The sequence below is a fragment of the Procambarus clarkii genome, chromosome 44 (genome assembly GCF_040958095.1).
Source record: "Procambarus clarkii isolate CNS0578487 chromosome 44, FALCON_Pclarkii_2.0, whole genome shotgun sequence".
NCBI lineage: Eukaryota > Metazoa > Arthropoda > Malacostraca > Decapoda > Cambaridae > Procambarus > Procambarus clarkii.
The window spans coordinates 25,993,725-26,020,939 of NC_091193.1; the positions used below are offsets into that span (position 1 = coordinate 25,993,725).

At 45.6% G+C, this 27,215-nt stretch overlaps 2 protein-coding genes across 3 annotated transcripts in view; one reads left to right on the top strand and one right to left on the bottom strand.

The window, feature by feature from the left end:
- Positions 1-14,336: 14,336 nt before the first annotated feature.
- LOC123745416 (histone H2A) lies at positions 14,337-27,196 on the bottom strand. 2 transcript variants are annotated; one of them, XM_045725970.2, is made up of 5 exons: positions 27,081-27,196; positions 26,478-26,680; positions 23,300-23,476; positions 22,841-22,953; positions 14,337-14,903 (listed from the first exon to the last, which is right to left on the bottom strand). In XM_045725970.2, the coding sequence occupies exons 2-5, from the start codon at positions 26,497-26,499 to the stop codon at positions 14,811-14,813; spliced, it is 405 nt and encodes a 134-aa protein (XP_045581926.1). In that variant the 5' UTR covers positions 26,500-26,680; positions 27,081-27,196; the 3' UTR covers positions 14,337-14,810. The 2 variants fall into 2 exon arrangements, with proteins under 2 accessions (XP_045581926.1, XP_045581925.1); XM_045725969.2 differs by lacking the exons at positions 26,478-26,680; positions 27,081-27,196 and adding an exon at positions 25,868-26,234.
- The window catches only part of Alg7 (Alg7 dolichyl-phosphate N-acetylglucosaminephosphotransferase), a 34,274-nt gene continuing 34,133 nt past the window's right edge, over positions 27,075-27,215 (top strand). The window contains exon 1 of the mRNA XM_045725965.2: positions 27,075-27,214. Within this exon, the coding sequence (XP_045581921.1) occupies positions 27,127-27,214 (88 nt within the window). The 5' untranslated portion in view covers positions 27,075-27,126. The remainder of the gene's footprint in view (position 27,215) is intronic.

Below are 27,215 nucleotides of genomic sequence, written 5' to 3' on the forward strand. Positions count from 1 at the left end.
TTGTTGTCAATTGAGTGTTTATAGTTTCACCTTAAATTATGCCCATATTTGGTTTCTGTATTATTATATAGAATGTTGTACCAGTGTTTACTATTCTTTAGTTTAGCAATGTTTTGAATATTAGTGCTGCGTTTTATTATTAGATTTTCCACAATGTTTTGTGTGGACGGTTAGTTGATTTTTGGGTAGACGCTTGGCCTGCGGTCCAAGGCGTGGGCAGAAGCGTGGCAGCTGAAGTCGAGTGAAGATGTGTTTTAAGTTAAGTCATTGGTCACTGTTATTTTAGCCCATATAAATGTTAATTATCTGGTTAGATCATATTGTATATATCTCTCTAATTAATCCATGTCTTAGTGATAGTGCTCATATCTCAATAAGGAGGTTATTCTATGATTTGCATGCTGAAGAATATTTCTGGTTATTATACATTTAAGTGTTGTTATGATTGTCCCCCTTAGCATAAATATATTGTTCTCCATTTTTATGCAGTGATTTATATTTACCCCTAGACAGTTGTTGGCGAGGCCGATTTATTATTTTCTTTATTGCACTGCGGGGAGAAGAACCTTATTTAGTCTCAAGGGTGGTAACATCAACATACAAGCTAAGGATGGGAGTCGAACGAAAGGCACCAGAACTGAGGCGCAACCCAGTATGGTGCAAAGCATCAAGACGGCGAAGAGTAGAAGGAGAAGCAGACGAGTAAGCAGGGCAACCATAATCGAGCTTAGACAGGACGAGAGAGGAATGTAAAGCAAGGAGAGTGCGCCTATCTGCCCCCCAAGAAGTATGGGACAAGACCCGAAGGAGGGTAAGGGCCTTAGAGCACTCAACACGGAGGTAAGAGATATGGGGAGACCAAGACAAACGAGTGTCAAGGAATAACCCCAAAAGCTTCGCGGAATCTTTGTATTCAAGGGGATGACCATAAAGTGACAAAGAGGGACGAAGAACAACCCGTTTCCGCGTAAAAGTCATGGCACAAGTCTTAGAAGTAGAGAACTTGAAGCCATGACCTGTGGCCCAAGACGACACGGCATCAATTGCAAGTTGAAGCCGGCGTTGAAGGAGAGGCGAAGCATCACCCTGACAACAAAGGGTAAGATCATCGACATAGAGAGCGGAGAAGACACCAGAAGGAAGAGAGGAAAGAAGACCATTGAGGGCAACCAGAAAAAGAGTAGTGCTCAGAACACTACCCTGGGGCACACCTTCGTATTGCTGAAAAGAGGGAGAGAGAGCGGTACCAAGGCGCACCCGAAAGGAACGACGAGAGAGGAAGCTGCGGAGAAAGAGAGGGAGATGACCACCAAGGCCAAAAGAATGAAGTTGAGATAGGATATGATAACGCCAAGTGGTGTCGTAAGCCTTTTCTAGGTCAAAAAGGACGGCAACAACGGAGGTCTTCGCAGCAAAAGCAGTACGAATATAGACCTCCAAGTTCACCAGGACATCTGTCGTGCTGCGGCACTTGCGGAAACCAAATTGAGAAGGGGAGAGGAGGTGATGGTGTTCCAGGAACCACATCAGACGAACGTTAACCATACGTTCAAAGAGTTTGCAGACACAACTTGTGAGAGCAATAGGGCGAAAGTCCTTAGGGGAAGTACCCAGAGACCCCGGTTTGCGAACAGGGAGGACAACGGCATCGAGCCAGTCCTCAGGGACTGACGACGACTCCCAGATCCGATTATACAGACTCAGTAAATACTGAGACGCGCTCGGAGGGAGATGGCGAAGCATCTCATAATGAATACCATCGGAGCCCGCCGCCGTAGAACCACACAGGGGGCCAGGGCAGAACGAAGTTCAGAGAGAGAGAAGGGATCATTATAGGGAAGCTGAAGATGAGTGCAGAAATCTAAAGGACGAGACTCAAGGACAGGTTTACGAAGAAGGAAAGATTGGGGAAGATGAAGACCAGAGCTAACAGAAGAAAAGTGGGAACCCAGTTCGGAAGCGACCTGCAACGGGTCCGCCACAAGAGTATCGTGGAGGTGAAGGACCGGTGAAACATCGGGAACGAACTTACCCGCTATCTTGCGGAGACGCTTCCAGATCTGGGCCAGAGGGGTTTCAGACGTAATTGTTGAGACATAAGATGCCCAACATTCACGTTTAGCCGTACGGATGGCCCTACGGGCCACCGCACTCGCTTTCCGAAAGAAAAGAAAAGAATCGGTCGTCTGCCTACGGCGGTGCCTCTTCCAGGCTGCACGCTTACAGCGGACAGCCCGAGCACAGTCCGCATTCCACCAGGGAACGCACTTCCGTGGACCCCGAGAGGAAGAGCGAGGAATAGAGCGGAGGGCAGCGTCGAAGACAGTGTCATGAAAAAGGAGGAGAGCGCGAGAGAGGGGCAGAAGGGAGAGGTCAGAGAGAGTAGCACTGAGGGAAAATAGGGTCCAGTCCGCCTTAGCAAACTGCCACCTAGGGAAAGAGAGGGAAGGGCGAAAAGAGAAAAAGGAAACAAGGATGGGGAAATGATCACTTCCATGGAGGTCATCAAGAACCTGCCACGTGAAATCTAAGTAAAGAGAAGAAGAGCAGAGAGAAAGATCAAGACAAGAAAGGGTGGGATCGAGTCCGAGAGTCCAAATGAGTGGGCTCACCAGAATTCAGAAGAGACAGGGAAGAAGAGAGGAGAAACGGCTCAAGGAGGCGACCCCGGGTATTCGTCAGAACGTCACCCCAAAGAGAATGACGACAATTGAAGTCACCCAGCAGGAGCACAGGCTCCGGCAAGGAGTCTAGGAGGTGTTTCAAATCAGGAAGAGAGAGCGGGACACTCGGGGGGAGATAAATGGAACAAACTGTGTACCATTTCCCCACAAAGATACGAGCAGCAGAACAATGGAGAGGCGAAGGAAAAAGTAAAGGAACAAAGGGAACATCAGCCCGAATCAAGAGAGCAGAAGAATTAGAAGCCCCAGCAATGGCTGGGGGGGGGGGGAAGAGAAAGGAATAGCCACGAAAACGACCAGGACGAGCACCAAGCATTGGCTCCTGGAGACAGACACAAAGGGGCGAAAACCGCGAAATCAGAAGTTGGAGTTCGAGGAAATTGGTCGTAATAACCTCGAACGTTCCATTGAAGAATGGACAACGACGAGAAGAGAAAGGACAAAAACAGAGAACAAGGAAGAAACAAAGGCGAAAGAGCAACAGAGCACGTTAAAGAATATCAGGGTCGGGATCAGGGTCAGCAAAGTCAGGGTTAGGGGGCATGGGTAAACTGAGCAAAGACGGAGGGAAGGAAACGGGAGAACAGATCAGAGGTGGGCGGGCAGGGTCCGGAGGAGGAGGAGGAGGAGGAGGAAGAGGAGACAACGGAGAGGAGCAGTCAAGGACAGCAGCAGGAAGAGGGGGAGTAGAAAGAGGGGAGCGCACCCCAGCAAGAGCAGCAACCGAAAGGGAAGCAGGGGCCAAAGAAACCTCCATAGCAGGAACGGGGGGCGCAAGAACTGAAACGGGAGGGGAAGGAGCAACAGAGCCAGGAGGAGCTGAGGAAGAAAGCGAAGCCTTCTTACCCGCCGGGGAAGAGGAAGGAGAGGAGCCAGGCTTACGCTTCTGACTTAAAGAGACCGGTGTCCCAGCAACTACGTACCGGGCAACGGATTCCAGTGTCTCAACAGGAGAAGCCGAACGAGAGCACACACGACGGCCGTTAGGAGAGCGATGGACATCCGCCCGCACCGACAGGCGGTGGGGAGAGCCGATAGATGGAGGAAGAGGATGGGAAGGAGGATCGGAGGGGGACGAGGAAGAAGACACAGAAGACACGACAGACCGGGTAGAAGGAAGGGGAACCCCAGACAGAGGACCAGGAGGAGGATCCTTCGGGAGAGAACCCAAAGGGACAGAGGAGGGGGCAGTGGGCGCATCAGGGTCCAAGGCCCGGAAACGGTTGTGAGTCTGAGGAAGGCGGGAAGGACGAGGAGAGGAAGAGCGCAACACGCGAGCATAAGAGATATTAGCATAAGGCGGGAGCCGGCGAACCTGGCGCCTCGCCTCAGGAAAAGATAAACGCTCCCGGTGCTTCAAGTTGAGGACGGCTGCCTCAAGCTTGTAATGGACACACGCACGGGAGAAGGTAGGATGGGCCTCACCGCAGTTGAGGCAACGAGCCTGGGGAGAAGCGCACTCCGACTTAGAGTGACCTTCGCCACCACACAAAGGACAGAGAGAGACAGTCCCGGAGCAGCGGATGGCACCATGCCCAAACCTCCAGCACTTGTTGCAGAGCCGAGGAGAAGGAATGTACTCCTGGACAGAGCACCTGGCACCAGCAAGAATGACAGAGGGTGGAAGGGTCCTACCATCAAAGGTAATCTTCACAACCCGGAGGGGTTGACGGCGACTACCACGAGGGGGACGAGTAAACGTGTCCACCTGGAGAATAGAATGGCCCTGGGCAGCGAGGATATGTCGAATATCGTCGTGGCAGTCGCGCAGGTCCCGAACACCAGTCGCAACATGGGGCGGGAGCAAAATAGTGCCAACACTGGCATTCAACTGAGCGTTCTTCGAGACCCGAACGGGGGTCTCGCCAAGGCAGGATAAGGCAGCCAAGCGGGAAGCAGCATCCTGAGAAGGAGCAGCAACGACACGTGTACCGAGACGAGTGGGGTTGAAAGTAATGGAGGCATCCACGGAATCAATGAGATGTCGATGGAGGGAGAAATCGTCAGGAGGCGCAGAATCAAGAGGGAGGAGATCAAAATATTTGGCCCACGAAGCGGGACCAAACAAGGCTTGATAGGTAGCAGAACTGGAAGGAATCGAGCGAGGGCGGCCGTGACGAGGACGGCGGTGAGAACCCCCAGAGAGAGAGGGGTTAAAAGGCGCAGTAGTTACAACTAGAGAAGGAGCCGCGCCAGGGGACGAGGTAGTCACCACTGGGGGCTTGGGGCTCGACCCAACCACAGAGGAGGGAGGGGAGCCAGAGGAAGGAGTCAGAGAGGCCAAAGGAGGAGCAAGGTCGGGGCCCAATGCAGCGGAGGCTACAGAGCCCGGTCTTCCAATACGGACCGACTCGGGGGCTTGGTCGCCCACCCCACGAGCCTGAGAAGGTAAACCAGAAGAAGCCGAAACAGGGGTTATCATCTTGACGAAAAGAAGAATTCACTCACGAATGTGCCCCCACACCCACCACGGAGCCACAATTAGAGGCAGGACACCCAACAAGAAGCTATCGCCGATCTTGTCGGGGCCTCCTAGGGGTGCGTCGTGAGTATACGCCCCACAAACGCCACCTTAAGAAACCGACAGTCCGTCGAGATCGGGTTCAGTGACGAAGTGGGGATTGACAATAAAAGGTTCCCCTCGCTCTCGACGTCGGGTACTGCAGTTCTACGGGTGCAAGAGTATGCCTCCTCAAGCACCCGGGCGTCAAAATAGAAGAAGTCCAAGGGAAGAACCAGAACGAGCAAAAGGTCGGCAGGAAACGGCAAGCAGATAGGAGAAGAGGGGGGAGAAAAACGAAACAGAAGGAAAAGGAAAAGATGCCCAGCAGAATTGGAGAGGACGGCAGCAGGAGCACAAGGCTAGAAAAGGACAGAGGACTGTCCCAAGGAGCATCACACTCCGGCAGCCGCCCACTAAGCCCCCACATGGCGACAACGAGCTGAGCGGGGAGGGGGGATTATTAGATAATTTCAGTTACTTTGTCCAAGACCTGAATTTACCTGAGGGCCACTAACACTAGTGGCCTCGATGAGGACAGGAAGCCGGCGGTTTTTCGACGGTCCCGCGAAGTGTTCTGAGGATCTATTCCAGTTTGATTTTAAAATGTAAAATTTTGGCATTTACGGCTTCGGCGGGTAGGAAGTTCAGTAGGTTTATAACCCTGTGAACGAGAAGCGGTGTTCTCAACGTGGTATGGACGTTGGCTATAACCCTGCGGGTGAAAAAGCATCTCCCTACCTTTTGCCTTAAAGTCATGAGACCCTACATCTCCTGCATTGCTCAGAGACAAATTATTTAGTGCTGTTAACACCCTATTGACTTGTGCCGACATACAGACACACTCCTTTTATGATAAATGGCTGAGCAAAAATGCCTACAATCTCATTAAACTCAACATTCCTTTTAAGTGCAATCTACCTGTCTCTGCTATTCCTCTTTATCTGTACCCCACCATTTAAGCATCATACACACCTGTCACCAAGAAAGATAATGAGAATCTTGCTCTTCTCAAAGCTGTCACACTCGAAACAATTGCCTCCTCCATCGCGAATTTAAGATCTCACGAGCACTGTGTCTACACCGACGGCTCAGTCCAATCCTCTACTGGACGGACTGCAGCAGAATGTAGGTTTTATATAAATAATATTTGCACAAAGACTGTCAGTGTCAGGTTAAACAACTGGCTGACCTCCACACAAGCAGAACTAGCGGCATTACAACTAGCTACCAGTACAGTACATTAAAAAACATTGGATGACTAATATTTTGTGATTCAAAGTCTGCTCTTCAAGCAATCGAAAACTTCTCCTGGAAGATCGACAGCAAGAACCTCATACTAGCAATTACAAATGACCTAATTGCTGCACAGAGTAAAGAGTCTTGAATCTCCTTTGTATGGATACCTTCACACATAAATATAACCCATCATAATGAGACAGACATTGCAGCCAAATTAGCGTGCAACAAAGATGAAGTTGAATTAGATCTAGGTATCCCCATCTCTACTGTCAAAACTGTATTGGTCCAAACACTCAGGTCTGAGAGGAAAGAAATTACTGACTCCCAACGACCTGAAAATACTAGCATAAATAAGTAAGTAATTATCAAAAGAAGGCACCAAACCGGGAAGGCTATGTAGCACCATCAAATGTGCAGAGTAATCAGAGGGCACTAAATATCACCAAGGATGCCAATACGAGAACAGAAATGCACAAGGCGAACAATATCAAAAGTATCCGAGTCACCAAGAATACTATCAAGAGACAAGCGACCGCGGGGAATGGTCTGAAAACAAGACACACGCTCGTCCTGGAAGTCAGGACATTCAACAAGGATATGCACGACCGTAAGAGGGACAATGCAATTAGAACAATAAGGAACAGGGCGGCGCTCCATCAAGTGACCATGAGTTAAGCGAGTACGGCCAATATGCAACCTCGCCAGAGCCGTTTCCCATCGTCGGTTACGGTGGTAGGAGGACGGCCACGAGGACACACAACCTTTAAGAGTACGTAGTTTGTTACCAGTAAGAGAAGACCAACAACCCTGCCAACGGGTAAGGACGGAGGAATGGATAACCGGGTAAAAGTCGGAATACGGAATACCTTTACAAGAGATGGGACAAGAGCGGACAGCTTCCCTGGCGGCAGCATCCGCACGCTCATTTAAAGAGACACCAATATGGCTGGGAACCCAACAAAACTCAACCGACTTAAATTTTACTGTGAATAAGAAACAGCCAATGCTGGATCTCGACAACTACTGGATGAACCGGATTAAAGGACCCAAGAGCCATGAGGGCACTACGAGAGTCAACAACAACTAAAAGGAAGATTGACAACGAGAAAGCAGGAGACGAAGAGCAAAGAGAATAGCATAAAGTTCTGCTGTAAAGATGCTAGTCTCCGGAGGCAAGCGACACATATAAGTGCGATCAGGAAAAACAACAGAGTAGCCAACACCGTCTGCTGACTTAGACCCATCGGTGAAGACAGAAACGGAGCGGCAGTGAGAAGAAAAGTGCTCGAGGAAAAGGCGTTTTAGAACCGTAGAAGGGGTAAAAGCTTTAGTGATACAAGTCAAGGATGTACAAAACCGCGGAAGAGGGACCCTCCACGGGGGCAAAGAAGGAACAACACTAGAAGAAACATCAGAAATACGAACGGAAAGAGAATCCTGTAGGCGAGATAACCGGACAGAAAGAGGGAGGTGGTAAAGATGAACAGGAACCGCAGGAGGGGTAAAAGTTAAAGCACGACAGAGGCGAGAGGAAGGATGTTGCAAGGACCGCGCAAGATAGCGAAGACAGTAGCGATCACGGCGGTCCTGGAGAGACAGGAAGCCAGTGTCAACATACAAGCTAAGGATGGGAGTCGAACGAAAGGCACCAGAACTGAGGCGCAACCCAGTATGGTGCAAAGCATCAAGACGGCGAAGAGTAGAAGGAGAAGCAGACGAGTAAGCAGGGCAACCATAATCGAGCTTAGACAGGACGAGAGAGGAATGTAAAGCAAGGAGTGCGCGCCTATCTGCCCCCCAAGAAGTATGGGACAAGACCCGAAGGAGGGTAAGGGCCTTAGAGCACTCAACACGGAGGTAAGAGGTATGGGGAGACCAAGACAAACGAGTGTCAAGGAATAACCCCAAAAGCTTCGCGGAATCTTTGTATTCAAGGGGATGACCATAAAGGGACAAAGAGGGACGAAGAACAACCCGTTTCCCCGTAAAAGTCATGGCACGAGTCTTAGAAGTAGAGAACTTGAAGCCATGATCTGTGGCCCAAGACGACACGGCATCAATTGCAAGTTGAAGCCGGCGTTGAAGGAGAGGCGAATCATCACCCTGACAAAGGGTAAGATCATCGACATAGAGAGCGGAGAAGACACCAGAAGGAAGAGAGGAAAGAAGACCATTGAGGGCAACCAGAAAAAGAGTAGTGCTCAGAACACTACCCTGGGGCACACCTTCGTATTGCTGAAAAGAGGGAGAGAGGGCAGTACCAAGGCGCACCCGAAAGGAACGACGAGAGAGGAAGCTGCGGAGAAAGAGAGGGAGATGACCACGAAGGCCAAAAGAATGAAGTTGAGATAGGATATGATAACGCCAAGTGGTGTCATAAGCCTTTTCCAGGTCAAAAAGGACGGCAACAACGGAGGTCTTCGCAGCAAAAGCAGTACGAATATAGACCTCCAAGTTCACCAGGACATCTGTCGTGCTGCGGCACTTGCGGAAACCAAATTGAGAAGGGGAGAGGTGGTGATGGTGTTCCAGGAACCACATCAGACGAACGTTAACCATACGTTCAGAGTTTGCAGACAACTTGTGAGAGCAATAGGGCGAAAGTCCTTAGGGGAAGTACCCAGAGACCCCGGTTTGCGAACAGGGAGGACAACGGCATCGAGCCAGTCCTCAGGGACTGACGACGACTCCCAGATCCGATTATACAGACTCAGTAAATACTGAGACGTGCTCGGAGGGAGATGGCGAAGCATCTCATAATGAATACCATCGGAGCCCGCCGCCGTAGAACCGCAGAGGGCCAGAGCAGAAGAAGCTGAAGATGAGTGCAGAAATCTAAAGGACGAGACTCAAGGACAGGTTTACGAAGAAGGAAAGATTGGGGAAGATGAAGACCAGAGGTAACAGAAGAAAAGTGGGAACCCAGTTCGGAAGCGACCTGCAACGGGTCCGCCACAAGTATCATGGAGGTGAAGGACAGGTGAAACATTGGGAACGAACTTACCCGCTATCTTGCGGATACGCTTCCAGATCCGGGCCAGAGGGGTTTCGGACGTAATTGTTGAGACATAAGATGCCCAACATTCACGTTTAGCCGTACGGGCCACCACACTCGCTTTCCGAAAGAAAAGAAAAGAATCGGTCGTCTGCCTACGGCGGTGCCTCTTCCAGGCTGCACGCTTACAGCGGACAGCCCGAGCACAGTCCGCATTCCACCAGGGAACGCACTTCCGTGGACCCCGGGAGGAAGAGTGGAGGGCAGCGTTGAAGACAGTGTCATGAAAAAGGAGGAGAGCGCGAGAGAGAGGCAGAAGGGAGAGGTCAGAGAGAGTAGCACTGAGGGAAAATAGGGTCCAGTCCGCCTTAGCAAACTGCCACCTAGGGAAAGAGAGGGAAGGGCGAAAAGAGAAAAGGAAACAAGGATGGGGAAATGATCACTGCCATGGAGGTCATCAAGAACCTGCCACGTGAAATCTAAGTAAAGAGAAGAAGAGCAGAGAGAAAGATCAAGACAAGAAAGGGTGTGAGTCCGAGAGTCCAAATGAGTGGGCTCACCAGAATTCAGAAGAGACAGGGAAGAAGAGAGGAGAAACGACTCAAGAAGGCGACCCCGGGTATTCGTCAGAACGTCACCCCAAAGAGAATGACGACAATTGAAGTCACCCAGCAGGAGCACAGGCTCCGGCAAGGAGTCTAGGAGATGTTTCAAATCAGGAAGAGAAAGCGGGACACTCGGGGGGGGGGGGGGGGGGGGAGATAAATGGAACAAACAGTGTACCATTTCCCCACAAAGACACGAGCAGCAGAACAATGGAGAGGTGAAGGAAAAAGTAAAGGAACAAAGGGAACATCAGCACGAATTAAAAGAGCAGAAGAATTAGAAGCCCCAGCAATAGCTGGGGGGGGGGGGGGAGAAAGAGAAAGGAATAGCCATGAAAACGACCAGGACGAGCACCAAGCATCGGCTCCTGGAGACAGACACAAAGGGGCGAAAACCGCGAAATCAGAAGTTGGAGTTCGAGGAAATTAGCGTAATAACCTTGAACGTTCCATTGAAGAATGGACAACGACGAGAAGAGAAAGGACAAAAACAGAGAACAAGGAAGAAACAAAGGCGAAAGAGCAACAGAGCACGTTAAAGAATATCAGGGTCGGGATCAGGGTCAGCAAAGTCAGGGTTAGGGGGCATGGGTAAACTGAGCAAAGACGGAGGGAAGGAAACGGGAGAACAGATCAGAGGTGGGCGGGCGGGGTCAGGAGGAGGAGGAGGAAGAGGAGACAACGGAGAGGAGCAGGCAAGGACAGCAGCAGGAAGAGGGGTAGAAAGAGTGGAGCGTACCTCAGCAAGGGCAGCAACTGAGAGGGAAGTGGGGGCTTAAGAAACCTCCATAGCAGGAACAGGGGGCGCAACCACCGAAATGGGAGGGGAAGGAGTGAGAAAGGCAGAAGTAGGGGCCGAGGAAGAAAGCGAAACCTTCTTACCCGCTGGGGAGGAGGAGAGGAGCCAGGTTTACGCTTCTGACGTAAAGAGGCAGGTGTTCCAGCAACCACGTACTGGGCAACGGATTCTAGGGTCTCAACAGAAGCTGAACGAGAGCACACATGACGGCCGTTTGGAGAGCGATGGACATCAGCCCGCACCGACAGGCGGCGGGGAGAGTCAAGAGACAGAGGGGAAGGAGGAACAGAGGGAGACGAGGAAGAAGACACAGGAGACACAACAGACCGGGTAGAAGGGGAACCCCAGACAGAGGACCAGGAGGAGGAACCTTCGGGAGAGAACCCAAAGGAACAGAGGAGGGGGCAGTGGGCGCATCAGGGTCCAAGGCCCGGAAACGGTTGTGAGTCTGAGGAAGGCGGGAAGGACGAGGAGAGGAAGAGCGCAACATGCGAGCATAAGAGATATTAGCATAAGGCGGGAGCCGGCGAACCTGGCGTCTCGCCTCAGGAAAAGATAAACGCTCCCGGTGCTTCAAGTTGAGGACGGCTGCCTCAAGCTTGTAATGGACACACGCATGGGAGAAGGTAGGATGGGCCTCACCGCAGTTGAGGCAACGAGCCTGGGGAGAAGTGCACTCCGACTTAAGAGTGACCTTCGCCACCACACAAAGGACAGAGAGAGAGTCCCAGAACAGCGGAGGGCACCATGCCCAAACCTCCAGCACTGGTTGCAGAGCCGAGGAGAAGGAATGTACTCCTGGACAGAGCACCTGGCACCAGCAAGAATGACAGAGGGTGGAAGGGTCCTACCATCAAAGGTAATCTTCACAACCCGGAGGGGTTGACGGCGACTACCACGAGGGGCACGAGTAAACGTGTCCACCTGGAGAATAGAATGGCCCTGGGCAGCAAGGATATGTCGAATATCGTCGTGGCAGTCGCGCAGGTCCCGAACACCGGTCGCAACATGGGGCGAGAGCAAAATAGTGCCAACACTGGCATTCAACTGAGCGTTCTTCGAGACCCGAACAGGGGGTCTCGCCAAGGCAGGATAAGGCAGCCAAGCGGGAAGCAGCAGCCTGAGAAGGAGCAGCAACGACACGTGTACCGAGACGAGTGGGGTTGAAAGTAATGGAGGCATCCACGGAATCAACGAGATGTCGATGGAGGGAGAAATCGTCAGGAGGCGCAGAATCAAGAGGGAGATCCAAATATTTGGCCCACGAAGCGGGACCAAACAAGGCTTGATAGATAGCAGAACTGGAAGGAATCGAGCGAGGGCGGCTGAGAACCCCCAGAGAGAGGGGTTAAAAGGCGCAGTAGTTACAACTAGAGAAGGAGCCGCGCCAGGGGACGAGGTAGTCACCACTGGGGGCTTGGGGCTCGACCCAACCACAGAGGAGGGAGGGGAGCCAAGGGAAGGAGTCAGAGAGGCCAAAGGAGGAGCAAGGTCGGGGCCCAATGCAGCGGAGGCTACAGAGCCCGGTCTTCCAATACGGACCAACTCGGGGGGCTTGGTCGCCCACCCCACGAGCCTGAGAAGGTAAACCAGAAGCAGCCGAAACGGGTTATCATTACGAAAAGAAGAATTCAGTCACGAATGTGCCCCCACACCCACCATGGAGCCACAATTAGAGGCAGGACACCCAACAAGAAGCTATCGCCGATCTTGCCGGGGCCTCCTAGGGGTGCGTCGTGAGTATACGCCCCACAAATGCCACCTTAAGAAACCGACAGTCCGTCGAGATCGGGTTCAGTGACGAAAGGGGGATTGACAATAAAAGGTTCCCCTCGCTCTCGACGTCGGGTACTACAGTTCTACGGGTGCAAGAGTATGCCTCCTCAAGCACCCGGGCGTCAAAATAGAAGAAGTCCAAGGGAAGAACCAGAACGAGCAAAAGGTCGGCAGGAAACGGCAAGCAGATAGGAGAAGAGGGGGGAGAAAAACGAAACAGAAGAAAAAGGAAAAGATGCCCAGCAGAATTAGAGAGGACGGCAGCAGGAGCACAAGGCTAGAAAAGGACAGAGGACTGTCCCAAGGAGCATCACACTCCGACAGCCGCCCACAAAGCCCCCACACGGCGACAACGAGCTGAGCGGGGAGGGGGCGGGCAAGGGAGTGTGGAATGGTCGGGATGACGAGGGGACGGGGGGGGGGGGGGAGTGTGGAATGGTTGTGAGGTTGAGGGGGGAATGGTGGGGAGGACTGGGGGAACAGAGAAGATTGCTGTGGTTCAGCAACGCACATGTGTTGCTGAGCCACAGCAACGCGTGGCCGAGTACTGCTAGTTAAAAATATATATAAAATTTAATGTTGAAAATTTCAATTCTCAGATCGGCTGCAAAAATATTTAACATCACCAATTGTTCATTAAGTGTTGTTATGCACTCAGAATAGTATATGATCTTCATTTTAATATTTAGAATACAGATTTTCAGTTTAGTTTACTGTAAAAAAAAATTGCCAATATGGCATTTTGAAATATGTACTATATTTAGACAAAATTTATAACAAATTGTTTAGTTTATAAAAAATCCATTCCAATAGGATTGTAGAACAGACACTGGCGCACACTATGTAAAAATGGCGAGAATCAAACTGGATTTTTTTTAAGCTGACTCAATGTTGAAACTCTGGTTTTAGAGATAATTGAAGTTGAAGTTATCGACAATGTATAATGTTCTAATGCATTAATTTACTTGTATGTTTTAATAAACATTGTTTGGGATCCGTACTCAAATGTAAAAAATGTAGGTCAATGTGTTAAAATGAAGTCAAGAAAAAAATACCTTCCCCAAAACACTAAATATAGTAATAATTATAATTATTTAAGGGTTATATTTAGGGGTATACAGTACTTTATATAAGTATAAAAAAAAAAAAAAAAAATCAAAACAATCTAAACAAGGAAAATAGTTTGAAATCTGGGGGAAAAAAAAAAAATTACTGTTTGGACATTGTTGAAAGTAACTGATAACATTGGGCAATGTATTTATGATACATAACAAAATAGAGCATAACATTATTTGTGTTATGTAATACTGTACCCAGCAATGCCATAAAGGCACCAGCTGCATATCCACTTTGTGCATCAGACAGGTGCTTGCATATGTCTATTACTGCATTTTCCCTTAGTTCCAGTTAATAGCTGTTCTCTATCAACAAAACGGTCTCTTTTTTTTTTTTTTTTTTTAAGTCTAAAATCCATTTCTGAAAATATTGGGATGAAACTTTCACGATGCTGAAGCCAATAAGTTGGAGATTTAACATTTAATATTAATTTTAACTTAATTCAAACATATTTTCACCTAGCCCCAACTTATACCCCCATTTACAGCCTAGGCTGTAGCAGTGTAAGGGGTTAATGATCACATTCCTAGCAAGAAGATCTGCAAAATACACATTACTTATGTAACCCAAAATTTCAAACTTTACACAATAATGTCAATGGGAAAATTTAAAAACCAACTATTTAATTTATTTAATACAAAAAATCACAACTGATGGTAAAATAAAACTACATTTATGAAATTACCTTAAATTAAAAATTGTACTCCTAGAAATTAATAAATGTAAGGAATGCCAGAGCTCTGGTTCAACAGCATTAGATATCCCTGGTTAGTTACTTGTAGAACCTCCAAAGGTATAGCATTAAATCTGCCTTATATTAATGGGGTCTTTACAACTAGAAAATTAAACAAGACTTTAGTATTGAGCAATTTCAAACCTATGCATGCTTATCCAACAATGGATTTCCTGTACAATGACACTACTTTATAGGCCTAATTACAATGGCTTATATTTTACAATCAGCTGCTCTTTAGTTTACAACAATTAAACAGTAAATGTAAAGAAAGCTGTCGGGAAGATGGTTAAACAATCTTCACATCTTTAACTTCACTCATCCATGCCAACCTCCCATCTGAATGGTCTTCCATACTGATTAGTATTCTTGAGATTGGCTCTTTAGTTTTCCAACCTTAGTTTCTGCCTTCTTTGGTAGCAGTACAGCCTGAATGTTTGGCAGCACACCTCCCTGGGTCAACAGAAAATACATTAATTCACCATTCATGAGCATTACTTAACTAATAGCTATTACATAAAAGCACTAAGCACTAACATCCAAATTCCTAGATATCCTCCAGATGGCCTCTATGTGAGAGAAAAGACATGTTGAAGACTCAATGAGGATTTTATTAAGGTCATGGGGCATATATGAGCAGTGCAAAAAAATATACATTTCTGATCCTGAAAATTAGGACAGCCTATTAGAACAACAACAGTTTCTGGGAGATGAATGGCTATGACTGAGTTATTCAGCAGCAGTCTTCTTGATCACTGAAGGCAACACCAATCCTACCTAGGTAACCAGTAAAAATCAAGACTAAAAAAATATAAATACCACAAGTGCACTTCACAAGTCAATGATAATTGACCGTTTCAAAGCATGACAATGTCAAAGTTGTGCAGTAAAAATACCTGTTTTGGAGCACAAGAATCAATGGATTTATCAAGGAAAATAAGCCAACTTCGCCAGAAAATATAGCAAGTGTGAAAGGATGAAGGCAATCTTCAATAAAATTCCACAATGTAAGAGCTAGCATTATATAAATTTAATAATCTGGTTTTCCTAGAGGTAACGCTGCGACACTGCAAACAGCTAGCAATATTTTGTTAAGCATACCTTGTAGTAAAAGGTGGCAAGGCAGAACATGACTCTTGAGCAAGTGCAATAGTCAAGAGGTAGTAGTGTAAATGGCAACTAGTATCCTGGGCAGTTTCAAAGGCAATATTGATCACGGCATCCTTACAACTACTGAAAACGCCCTCACAAAGTAGGAGTGCATTTCCAATAAGAGACTCAACACTCGGGATAGGTAGGGGTTGAAGATTATGCCAATGATCTTCGCACACACACTATATAGAAGTTGACTTCCATAAAGGGATTAAAGCAGACAACAAACTTTATAGTAAATGTCACAAGACTTCATAGTATAACTAAAGCCATGTTTGTTAGCCCAGTACAAGTTATAAACTGCAGGAATGTTGAAAAAATAACCAAGCTCTGCATACAATCTTTTTTAAAACTTAGATTGTACTATTTAAAATCCCTAACCACTAACTGGAGATATTAACTTAGTATAAATCACTAAAGGAAGGGGGTGTAAAGAACAAAGGGAAGGGGAACACGTTACTGAAAATAGTATATACCAACAAAGATAGGGCCTCGTAGCCTGGTGGATAGCGCGCAGGACTCGTAATTCTGTGGCGCGGGTTCGATTCCCGCACAAGGCAGAAACAAATGGGCAAAGTTTCTTTCACCCTGAATGCCCGTTACCTAGCAGTAAATAGGTACCTGGGTGTTAATCAGCTGTCACGGGCTGCTTCCTGGGGGTGGAGGCCTGGTCGAGGACCGGGCCGTGGGGACACTAAAGCCCCGAAATCATCTCAAGATAACCTAACCTCAAGATGGAGTGAGAAAAAATATTGGAGTCGATATAATTAAGCTCAAAGTCCCAGATATTGTCGCATTAACAGACGAAACTTGAAAATATTTTTAAATGAAGTCGTATTCCCAAGGGGCTACTCGGTTTGGAGACGCGACAGGAAAACTAGGAAGGGAGATGGAGTGGCTGTGCTGGTGAAAGATCACCTGAAGGTAAGTGTTAATAATTGAAAACCCTCGAGATATTGACATAATGGCATTGCAGATCTGGAATCAAGATAAGCTGATAATTTTAAATGCCTACAGCCCACCAGCAAGCAACACATGGACAAAGGAAGAACTGGATGACAAACTAGAGGGCCTCATAATGGTCATGAGAGAGATTATGGTAAGAGCTGACAAAGATAAATCTCAAATGTTGGAACTTGGGACTTCAACTTTAAGGCAATAGACTAGGAGGCCTATGAAGCAACAGAGGACATTTGGACAGGCAGATTTGTCTTGGAGACATTCATGTATCAACACGTCAAGCAAGCCACAAGAATGAGGGAAGGGGATATTCCGGCAATACTGGATCTAATATTCACCAGGAAAGAAGAGGTATTTGACATCCAGTACCATCCTCCCTTGGGAAAGTGATCGCGTCCTCTTGGACATTAAATACGCTTTGCGAAATAATCTATTAGAGAATGGGGACACTGAAACAGTTGCTAAATTCTATTTCAAGATATGGGGAACTTAGAATTTTTTTCATGGGTATAATTGGACGGACTTGTTGCTAGGTAAGCAAGTAAATGAGATGTATGCCATATTTTGCAAAATATACGATGAAGGCACACAAACATTCATACCAAAACAGAGATGCAGACCTAGGAAACAGGATTGGTTCAACAGAAATGGCAAGAGGGCCAGAGATCAAAAGACACAGGCATGGAATCATTATAGGAAGAGGCCAAACCCCCAAACATATCAGCAATACAAACATGCAAGAAACAACAACACATCAGTAAGGACAGAGAGGAGCTTTGAGAACGGTATAGCAGACAAGTGTAAATCAGATCCAGGCCTTTTCTATAAACTCATTAAAATGAAACTGCAGGTAAAGGATAATATTCAGAGGATGAAAATGGGGAACAGATACACGGAAAATGATAAGGAAATGTGTGAAACATTTAAACAAAAAGTTCCAAATTGTGTGGAATCTTCAGGGAACCAGACGCAATAAGAATTCCAGAGAACAACATAAGAGCACATAGAGGTGTCTAGAGAAAGTGAAACAAATGCTCTTGAAGCTAAGAAAGAACAAAGCAGTTGGCCCAGATTGAGTTTCACCATGGGTTCTGAAAGAATGTGCAGTTGAGCTCAGCATACCACTTCGGCTGATTTTTCAGATATCCCTGTGCACAGGAGTAGTAGCAGATGTGTGGAAAAAGGCTAACAGTTCCAATCTACAAAAGTGGCAGTAGGGAAGAAACCTGTATCATTGACAAGTGTAATAGTCAAAATATTGGAAAAAATAATAAAAACTAAATGGGTAGAACACCTGGAGAGAAATAATATAATATCAGACAGACAGTATGGTTTTTGATCTGGAAGATCCTGTGTAACGAATTTACTCGGTTTCTATGATAGAGCCACAGAGATGTTACAGAAAAGAAATGGTTGGGTTGACTGCATCTATCTGGACCTAAAAAAGGCTTTTGAGAGTTCCACATAAGAAGTTGTTCTGGAAACTGGAAAATATTGGAGGGGTGACAGGTAAGCTTCTAACACGGATAAAAAAAATTCTGATCCATAGAAAAAATGAGGCAGTAATCAGAGACAATGTATCGGATTGGAGAAATGTCAAGTAGAGTACCACAGGGCTCAGTTCTTGCACCGGTGATGTTCATTGTCTACATAAATGATCTACCAGTTGGAATACAGAATTATACGAACATGTTTGCTGATGATGCTAAGATAATAGGAAGGATAAGAAACTTAGATGATTGTCATGCCCTTCAAGAAGACCTGGACAAAAGTATATGGAGCACCACTTTGCAAATGGAATTTAATATGAATAAATGCTGTTATGTAATGTGGAATAGATGAACAGAGACCCCACACAACCTATAAATTATGTGAGAAATCCTTAAAGAATTCTGATAAAAGAAAGATCTAGGGGTGGTTCTAGATAGAAAACTATCACCTGAGGACCACATAAAGAACGTTGTGCAAGGAGCCTATGCCATGCTTGCTAACTTCAGAATTGCTTTTAAATACATGGTTGGCGATATACTAAAGAAATTGTTCACGACTTTTGTTAGGCCAAAGCTAGAATATGCAGCAGTTGTGTGGTCCCCATATCTTAAGAAGCACAACAAGCTGGAAAAAGTGCAAACACATGCTACTAAGTGGCTCCCAGAACAGAAGGGCAAGAGCTACGAGGAGATCTTGAGGTTATCTTGAGATGATTTCGGGGCTTAGTGTCACCACGGCCTGGTCCTCGGCCAGGCCTCCACCCCCAGGAAGCAGCCCGTGACAGCTGACTAACTCCCAGGTACCTATTTACTGCTAAGTAACAGGGGCATCAGGGTGAAAACTCTGCCCATTGTTTCTCGCTGGCACCCGGGATCAAACCCAGGACCACAGGATTACGCGTCCAGTGTTCTATCCGCTCAGCCACCGGCTCCCCTAGGTTAGAGGCATTAAATATGCCAAAACTAGAAGAAAAACAGGCGATATGATCACTACGTACAAAATAGTAACAGGATAGATAAAATCGACAGGGAAGATTTCCAGAGACCTGGAACTTCAAGAACAAGAGGTCATAGATTTAAACTAATTAAACAAAGACGCAGAATAAATATAAGAAAATTCACTTTCGCAAACAGTGGTAGACGGTTGGAACAAGATAAGTAAGGTGATCGAGGCCAAAACCGTCAGTAGTTTCAAAGCGCTATATGACAGAGTGCTGGGTAGACGGGACACCACGAGAGTAGCTCTCATCCTGTAACTACACTTAGGTAATTACACACATTTTCCAGACAAATATTTTTTCATCCCAATTAACTGGGAAGACCATATTGCCCAACTAAAAGACGAGGAGGGGGAGTAGCCATATATGTTAGGGACAATTTGAAATGTCTCAGAGGGAATCAAAACAGCCACACAAACTATTCGGATAGAATTAAACAAAAAAGCAAATACTGTAATCTTACAATAGGAGTTATATGTAGGCCACCAAATTTACACAGAATGGAAGCAAAGCATCTATGGGATGAAATATTTATAGCATCTAGGTTAAAAGTATTTGTCATGGGTGACTAATTTTAGAGGAATTAACTGGATTAAAAGAACGGAATAACGAAGCAGATTTTATAGAATTAAATTACGATTGCTTTCTAACGCAACACATTAAGGAACCAACGCGGGAAAATAATATTTTAGATTTAGTGTTAACTAACAGGGAAACACAGATTAATAACATCAAAATTGGCAGTGCAATAGGGAACAGTGATCACAAAGAAATCAGATTTAACAGAGTGGAATAAATTTGCAGGAGAAAATTCTGTTAAAGTGGCAGATTTTTGTAAAGCAAATTTTAATATCTTGAGGTTATCTTGAGATGATTTCGGGGCTTTTTAGTGTCCCCGCGGCCCGGTCCTCGACCAGGCCTCCACCCCCAGGAAGCAGCCCGTGACAGCTGACTAACTCCCAGGTACCTATTTACTGCTAGGTAACGGGGGCATTCAGGGTGAAAGAAACTTTGCCCATTTGTTTCTGCCTCGTGCGGGAATCGAACCCGCGCCACAGAATTACGAGTCCTGCGCGCTATCCACCAGGCTACGAGGCCCTAAGTAACAGGGGCATAGGGTGAAAGAAACTCTGCCCATTGTTTCTCGCCGGCGCCTGGGACCGAACCTAGGACCACAGGATCACAAGTCCAGCGTGCTGTCCACTCGGCCGACCGGCTCCTATCCTAAGGAATTTTTGGGTCAAATAGATTGGAAAGTCTTGGTCATTGGGGGGGGGGGGCCTTGGAGCAAGATGTGAACCTAGCGATGTGAGATGTAAAGGAGGATTTCGATTTGGATTCAAAATATAACTTATTTACAAATATTCTAAGCAAAGCACAGGAAAGTAGTATACCTTACAAATTGAATAGATCAAATTCAAATGACCCAAAATGGATAACAAAGGATCTGAAAAACCTTATAGGTAGCAAGAGTGCTTGGTACAAAAGGATTAAGAATGGGGAAGTCAGTTTAGAACAAGAATTCGCACAACTGGTTAGAAACGTTAGAAAAGAGACAAGGAAAGCAAAAATAAATTATGAAGTTCGTATAGCAGGCCAAGCAAAAACAAATCCTAAAGCTTTTTTTCAGTTATATCGAACAAAGGTTAGGGAAACGATAGGTCCATTAAAAACCGAGACAGGTCAGATAACGGATAATGACGAAGAGATGAGCAGTATTTTTAATAAATATTTTATCTCTGTATTTACTAAAGAAGAACTTGACTCTGCCTTCAGCCGAACAAGTCCTGCAGTTGGGGATGAGGACAGGTTGACTAGTTAACAGTTACCAGGGATGATATTAAACAAATAATAAAACTCAAACCAAACAAATCCCCAGGGCCAGATGAAGTGTTTGCCAGGGTGCTTAAAGAATGCAAAGAGGAGCTTTGCGATCCACTGTCTACCATATTTAATAAATTGTTAAAAATCAGGCAGTGCCAGAGTCGTGGAAGGTTGCTAATGTGGTACCAATTTTTAAGAAAGGAAATAGATCACTTGTGTCAAACTATCGGCCAATTAGCCTAACGTCTATTGTGGGAAAGTTACTTGAATCGACAATTGCAAATACAATTCATTTTCATCCTGAAAAAATTTTAATAAACGAGTCACAACATGGTAAAGTGACTCGAAGAGTACAACCAACAACCATTGTGATGGGATCCCTGGATTTGAAAGGTCTCGTAATCCATCCTATCATTTTTCTGGCTGACGCAATACTTGCTTGGTTATGTTCCCTAAACGTTAGGTCGTCGGACATTATTATTCCCAAATCCTAGACATGCTGTTTTCCTACTATGGGCAGATTTGATTGTGTTTTGTTCCCTGTATTATGTTTCAGATTGTCATTTTTTCCATACCTGTGTACCTGGAATTTATCACTGTTAAACCATGTTATTTTCTGCTGCCCAATCAAAAACTTTGTTGATATCTGCTTGTAGTTTTTCATTGTCTTCAGCCAAGGTAATTTTCATGATGATTTTTGTGTCGTCTGCAAACGATGACTGAAAGTTGTGACTTGCATTTTTGTCAATATCTGATATGATAATATGGAACAGCAGTGGTGAAGAACTGTACCTTGAGGTACAGAGCTTTTAACCGAGCTTGGACTATTTTATTTGAACGACGTTACTCTGTGTTGTTTGACAGGAAATCGAGTATCCAGCGTCCTACTTTACTAGTATTCCCATTGACCTCATTTTGTGTGCTATTACTCCACTGTCACATTTGTCGAATGCCTTTGCAAAGTCTGTGTATACACCATCTCCATTTTGCTTTTCTTCTAAGAGCTACTGTGATTTTGTCATAGTGGTTGAGTAACTGCGACAGACAGGATCTGCCCACTCTAAATCCATGTTGTCCTGGGTTGTGTAGCTCATTATTTTTCCATGAAACCAGAAATTTGATTCCTAATCACTCTTTCAAAACCTTTTATTATGTGTGATGTTAGTGCAACTGGTCTTAAATTTTTTGCCAAGGCTTTACTCCCCCCCTTGTGCTGAGGAGCTATATCTGCAGATTTAAGTGCAGCCGGTATCTCCCCTGTATCCAGGCTCTTTCTCCATTTTATGCTGAGTGCTCACACTACTGGTACTTTACATTTCTTTATGAATATTGAATTCCGTAAGTCAGGCCCAGGAGCTGAGTGTATGGACATACTGTCAATTTCTCTTTCAAAGTAAACTAAACTGATGTAGTAATCTATACTATAACCTATGATAACATTCTTTTACTACCACAGCCTTCCCTAACAACCACCTGGTCTGTGACTGTCTTCGTTGGTCAAATGATGACCCACTGACAATTTAGTCCTGTTATTCAGTTATATTATCTAGTCCTCTAGAAAGGTTTAACCATTATTCTAACATTTCTTTAATTCTTAGCAGCAAACTGTGAGCCTCTGATATGTACAAATCTTTAATTGTGCTTTTGGCACCCCAACCTATCATTGGATATATTTTCCCATGTGCTATTTGTGCTATTATCTCTCGCTCCACTACGTTTTAGTTCCATTGGAATCAGTTTCCAAACCATTGGTTTGGAATTCAACCTTCCAGTATTTCCATGTGCACAATAAGAGTGTTCTCTTCATCTCAACGAGTACTGCGAATATCCCAGTGGTTTAAGTGCTTGTTCAAATTTTTTAAGCGTTTAAAGATCACTCAAACTTGTTTGCTTTATATTATGCACTGCTAGTTAAAAGTTTACGAAACAATCAAATTCAAACTACTAGCAAAGTCTGGAAAAATACCTGAGCAATGGTGACGCCGGACAGCAACTTGTTAAGTTCTTCATCATTACGAATGGCAAGCTGGAGGTGTCGGGGGATGATGCGAGTCTTCTTATTGTCTCTGGCAGCATTTCCTGTAGATATCAAATTATGAAAAATTTAAGCCTTAAAAGTAGCACACATTGTTAACTACCATCTATACAGCACAGCTTCAACAATGAAGATGAACTTAATACTCCATAGGGACAAGGATTATCAAAAGTCAGCAATACTCAAGTTAAAACTTTACCCTTCACACTGTATTTTATGGGTCTTCACAAGTGATTTGGCATTAATTGGATTTCAAAGAAATTCATTGTATTAGGCACCATGTTATTTTAGCTTTGTAAAAAAATAATAAAAAAAGCATTCAATAAATTATTCAGTTAACTACAGCAGGTCATGCATATTAAGCTGGACCAACCATTTAAAATTATTTACCTGCCAACTCCAGGACTTCAGCAGCTAGGTATTCCATGACAGCAGCCAAATAAACTGGGGCACCAGCACCAACACGTTCAGCATAATTGCCCTTGCGAAGAAGTCTATGGATACGCCCAACAGGGAACTGCAGACCAGCACGACTTGACCGGGACTTTGACTTTCCCTTCACCTTGCCTAAAATATGAACAGAACAGAACATAACTTTTCCCATTTCAACTAATGTTCCCAATGCTTTTTGGAACAAATTGCTCAATGTACCAGAATGGAATGTTAAACTTATACACAGAATCTTAGGAATTTGCATACAGGCACCATGTACACTAATTGTAATTATTAAAATTGTCAAAATTTAAAATCTATAATTATAAAAGTAAACATCAGTCATTTAGCTCTTGCCATCACTGCCTTGAGTTTTTCCATTGGCTTGGCATAAAAAATTAATGCAATGACAATAACATTACTGTACTATAAAATTAACTGAACACTCATACATTGAAGATGACAAAGAAATAAGTGAAATCCTAAAAAATACAACGAGGCCATGTTTAGCTCCAAAAAACAGCACGAAAGTGAAAGATTAGCACAACTACTTTGTGTGTGATATCCAAACTCCCTGTAAATATAACAAAACACGAGCGTGGCAGATTTTGAAAGAAAATGACAACATGCCCATGCACTCGGCCCAGGGTCCAGACTTTGGAAATTCAATACAGTATTTATAAATGTAAAGTGCCAGTAGCACACGCACTCGCTATAGTGTTGAAGTATTAGTGATCAGGAGTCAGGTCACCAATTTCATGGAGACCAATTACCTTCACAACCCAGACCAACATGGATTTAGAGCGGGAAGACCATGCCTCTGACAGCTACTTAACCACTATGACATAATCACAGGCATTGGAAGAGGCCTTTGCCTTCGCAAAGGCATTCGATAAATGTGACATGGAGTAATACAGTAGTACAAAATGAGGTCAATGGGAATAACTGGTAAAGGAAAGATGGTCCACCAGGCTGTTGCTTGGAGCGGCCCGCAGGCCCACATACCCACCACAGTCTGGTTGGTCCAGCACTCCTTGGATGAATAAATCTAGTTTCTCTTGAAGATGTCCACGGTTGTTTCGGCAATATTTCTTATGCTCGCTGGGAGGATGTTGAACAACCGCGGACCTCTGATGTTTATACAGTGTTCTCTGATTGTGCCTATGGCACCTCTGCTCTTCACTGGTTCTATTCTGCATTTTCTTCCATATCGTTCACTCCAGTATGGTGTTATTTTGCTGTGCAGATTTGGGACCTGTCCTTCCAGTATTTTCCATGTGTATATTTGACATCTCTCGTCTCCTTTCTAGTGAGTACATTAAGATAGCTTTGAGACGATCCTAATAATTTAGGCGCTTTATCGTGTCTATGTATGCCGTATATGTTCTCTGTATTCCATCTTTCAGCAATCTCTCCTGCTCTGAAGGGGAAAGTGAGTACCGAGCAGTACTCAAGATGGGACAGCACAAGTGCTTTGAAGAGTACAATCATTGTGATGGGATTCCTGGATTTAAAAGTTCTCATAATCCATCCTATCAATTTTCTGGCCGACGCAATATTTGCTTTGTTATGCTCCCTAAACGTTAGGTCGTCAGACATCATTATTCCCATATACTTGACATGCTGTTTTCCTACTATGGGCAGATTTGATTGCATACTGTACCCTGTATTATGTTTAAGGTCCTCATTTTTGCTGTACAGTACCTGAATAACTGGAATTTATCACTGTTAAGATCATGTTATTTTCTGTTGCCCAGTCAAAAACTTATTAATATCTGCTTGTAGTTTTTCAATGTCTTCAGCAGAGGTAATTTCATGACAATTTTTGTATCATCTGCAAAGGATGATACGAAGACGTGACTTGTATTTTTGTCTACATCTGATATGAGAATAAGGAACAGCAGTGGTGCAAGGACTGTACCCTGAGGTACAGAGCTTCTAATTGCGCTTGGACTTTATTTTATATGGATGACTGTTGCTCTGTTGTGTTTGGCAGAAAACTAAATACCCAGCATCCTACTTTACCAGTTATTCCCCATTGATCTTATTTTGTGCGCTATCACTCCATGGTCATATTTGTCGAATGTCGTTGCAAAGTCTATGTATATAACATCTGCATTTTGATTTTCTTCTAAAGCTTCTGTGATTGTGTCATAGTGGTTGAGTAACTGACAGACAGGATCTGCCCGCTCTAAATCCATGTTGTCCTGGGTTGTGTAGCTCATTGTTGTCCAAAAAACAAGAAATGTGATTCCTAATCACTTTCAAAAACCTTTATTATGTGATGTTAGTGCAACTGGTCTATAATTTTTTGCCAAAGCTTAGCTCTTTCTCCACATTCCAGCGAGCGCTCGCACTACTGCTGACCTGGACACCTTCAGGTCAGCTCCAACACAAACAAGGACCAACAGTTTCAGGCTCAACAAGCCTGTGTAGGACTGACAACAGGAGATGCTTTCTCACCCACAGGGTTATATGCCCATGGAACCCCCTACCCGTCCAAGCCGCATATGACAAAACTCTTACCTTTTAAAGTATACCTGGAAAAGATCAAGGCAAATGAGGGTGGGGGAAACCTTCGACAGGCCGCAGGCTTCCTGTCCTCGTCGAGGCCAGGAGGGTTATTAGTGGCCCTCAGGTAAGTCGGGGACAAGCCAGCGGGTCGTGTGGTACACAGTGGACAACAACAACAACCTGGTGGATTGGGGAGTGTTGTACAGGTTGCTATGGCAGCGTGTCCACTCCCAGGCTGGGTGCCGCTCCCCAGTACCGCCACCCTCACCGGTAACATGAAAGAATCCCTGTAGGCGCCCTCCAGGGTCTCGTGGGCATTGATCAGTATACTTGTATGGTGTAGCCCAGGTCCCTCGTGCCGCCTCCACCAGGCTCTAGTTCACACCCTCCATGGGGCACACCGCCCCATCTTCACCAAAATAAACTCATTATCTCAGCATCACTGGCGCCGTGTCTCGATAAGACTGGGGTTCATCCTGAGGGTGGTAACGGCGTCAACACACCACTAAGGCTGTTCAAAAGTAGCGCCGGCCACATGATGATGCAACACTGGAGGCTGAGGCCGCCGCCGCCTCCTCCAGCGACCCTGGCGGCGGCCCCGCCCCGCCACACCCATACTCACCGCCTTTGCCGCGTCCAGACATCTTCCAGAGAGAATAAAGATAACAAGAATGATGAAGATCAGCCAGCAGATGTTAGCAGCGCGGGGTGCAGCGTGACACTGAGGCTTGCCCGCGCGCTCCACCAATGGCCGCCCGCCCTCACAACGCCAACCAATCACAACTCAGAGTTTTGGCGCGCACATGGAATTGACCAATGGTAGCCCTGAGGAAGAATTTTTTTTCATATTTTAAAGCTTCATAAATCTTTTTAAGCTATTTAATACATTTATTTTACGGTAATTCTAATTTAAATATTTTTTTGATATATATTTACTAGTATGATAGCAAATCCTCTAATAGTGATGTTGATCATATTATATCGCATATAAAGATTTTACATTTTTCTTAAAGCAGATAATTTTGTCAATGAATTTATGTTAATAAATGTCATGGATTATACAAATATGTGTAAAGTGTGTAATAACGAGAATGAGGTGTTGTTGGTGTTGTGGGTCGGGGCATGGCAGGACCCTATAGGTCAGGCAGGTGCCCTCATGTCCCCTACAAACACAACAATAACACCCTCGAGACACTCTCACACACCTCAAGACACTCTCACACACCTCAAGACACACCCACACGCCTCGAGACACCCACAGCTGGTGAGAGATGGCAGGTGTGATGCCAGGGACGCGGGAGGCAGCGTGGTGGTGGGTGGCACTCGTGTATCAACACAGCAGGCGGCCCCCGACCCCAGG

Bases quoted from the DNA above. Each gene is read 5' to 3' on its own strand.
- LOC123745416 (XM_045725969.2), bottom strand. From the start codon at position 26,132: ATGTTACCGGTGAGGGTGGCGGTACTGGGGAGCGGCACCCAGCCTGGG. The intron at 22,954-23,299 runs GTAAATAATTTT...TGATATCTACAG, and splicing joins TGAAGTCCTGGAGTTGGCAG to GAAATGCTGCCAGAGACAAT. The intron at 14,904-22,840 runs GTATTTTTCCAG...CTGTTGACCCAG, and splicing joins CCGGCGTCACCATTGCTCAG to GGAGGTGTGCTGCCAAACAT.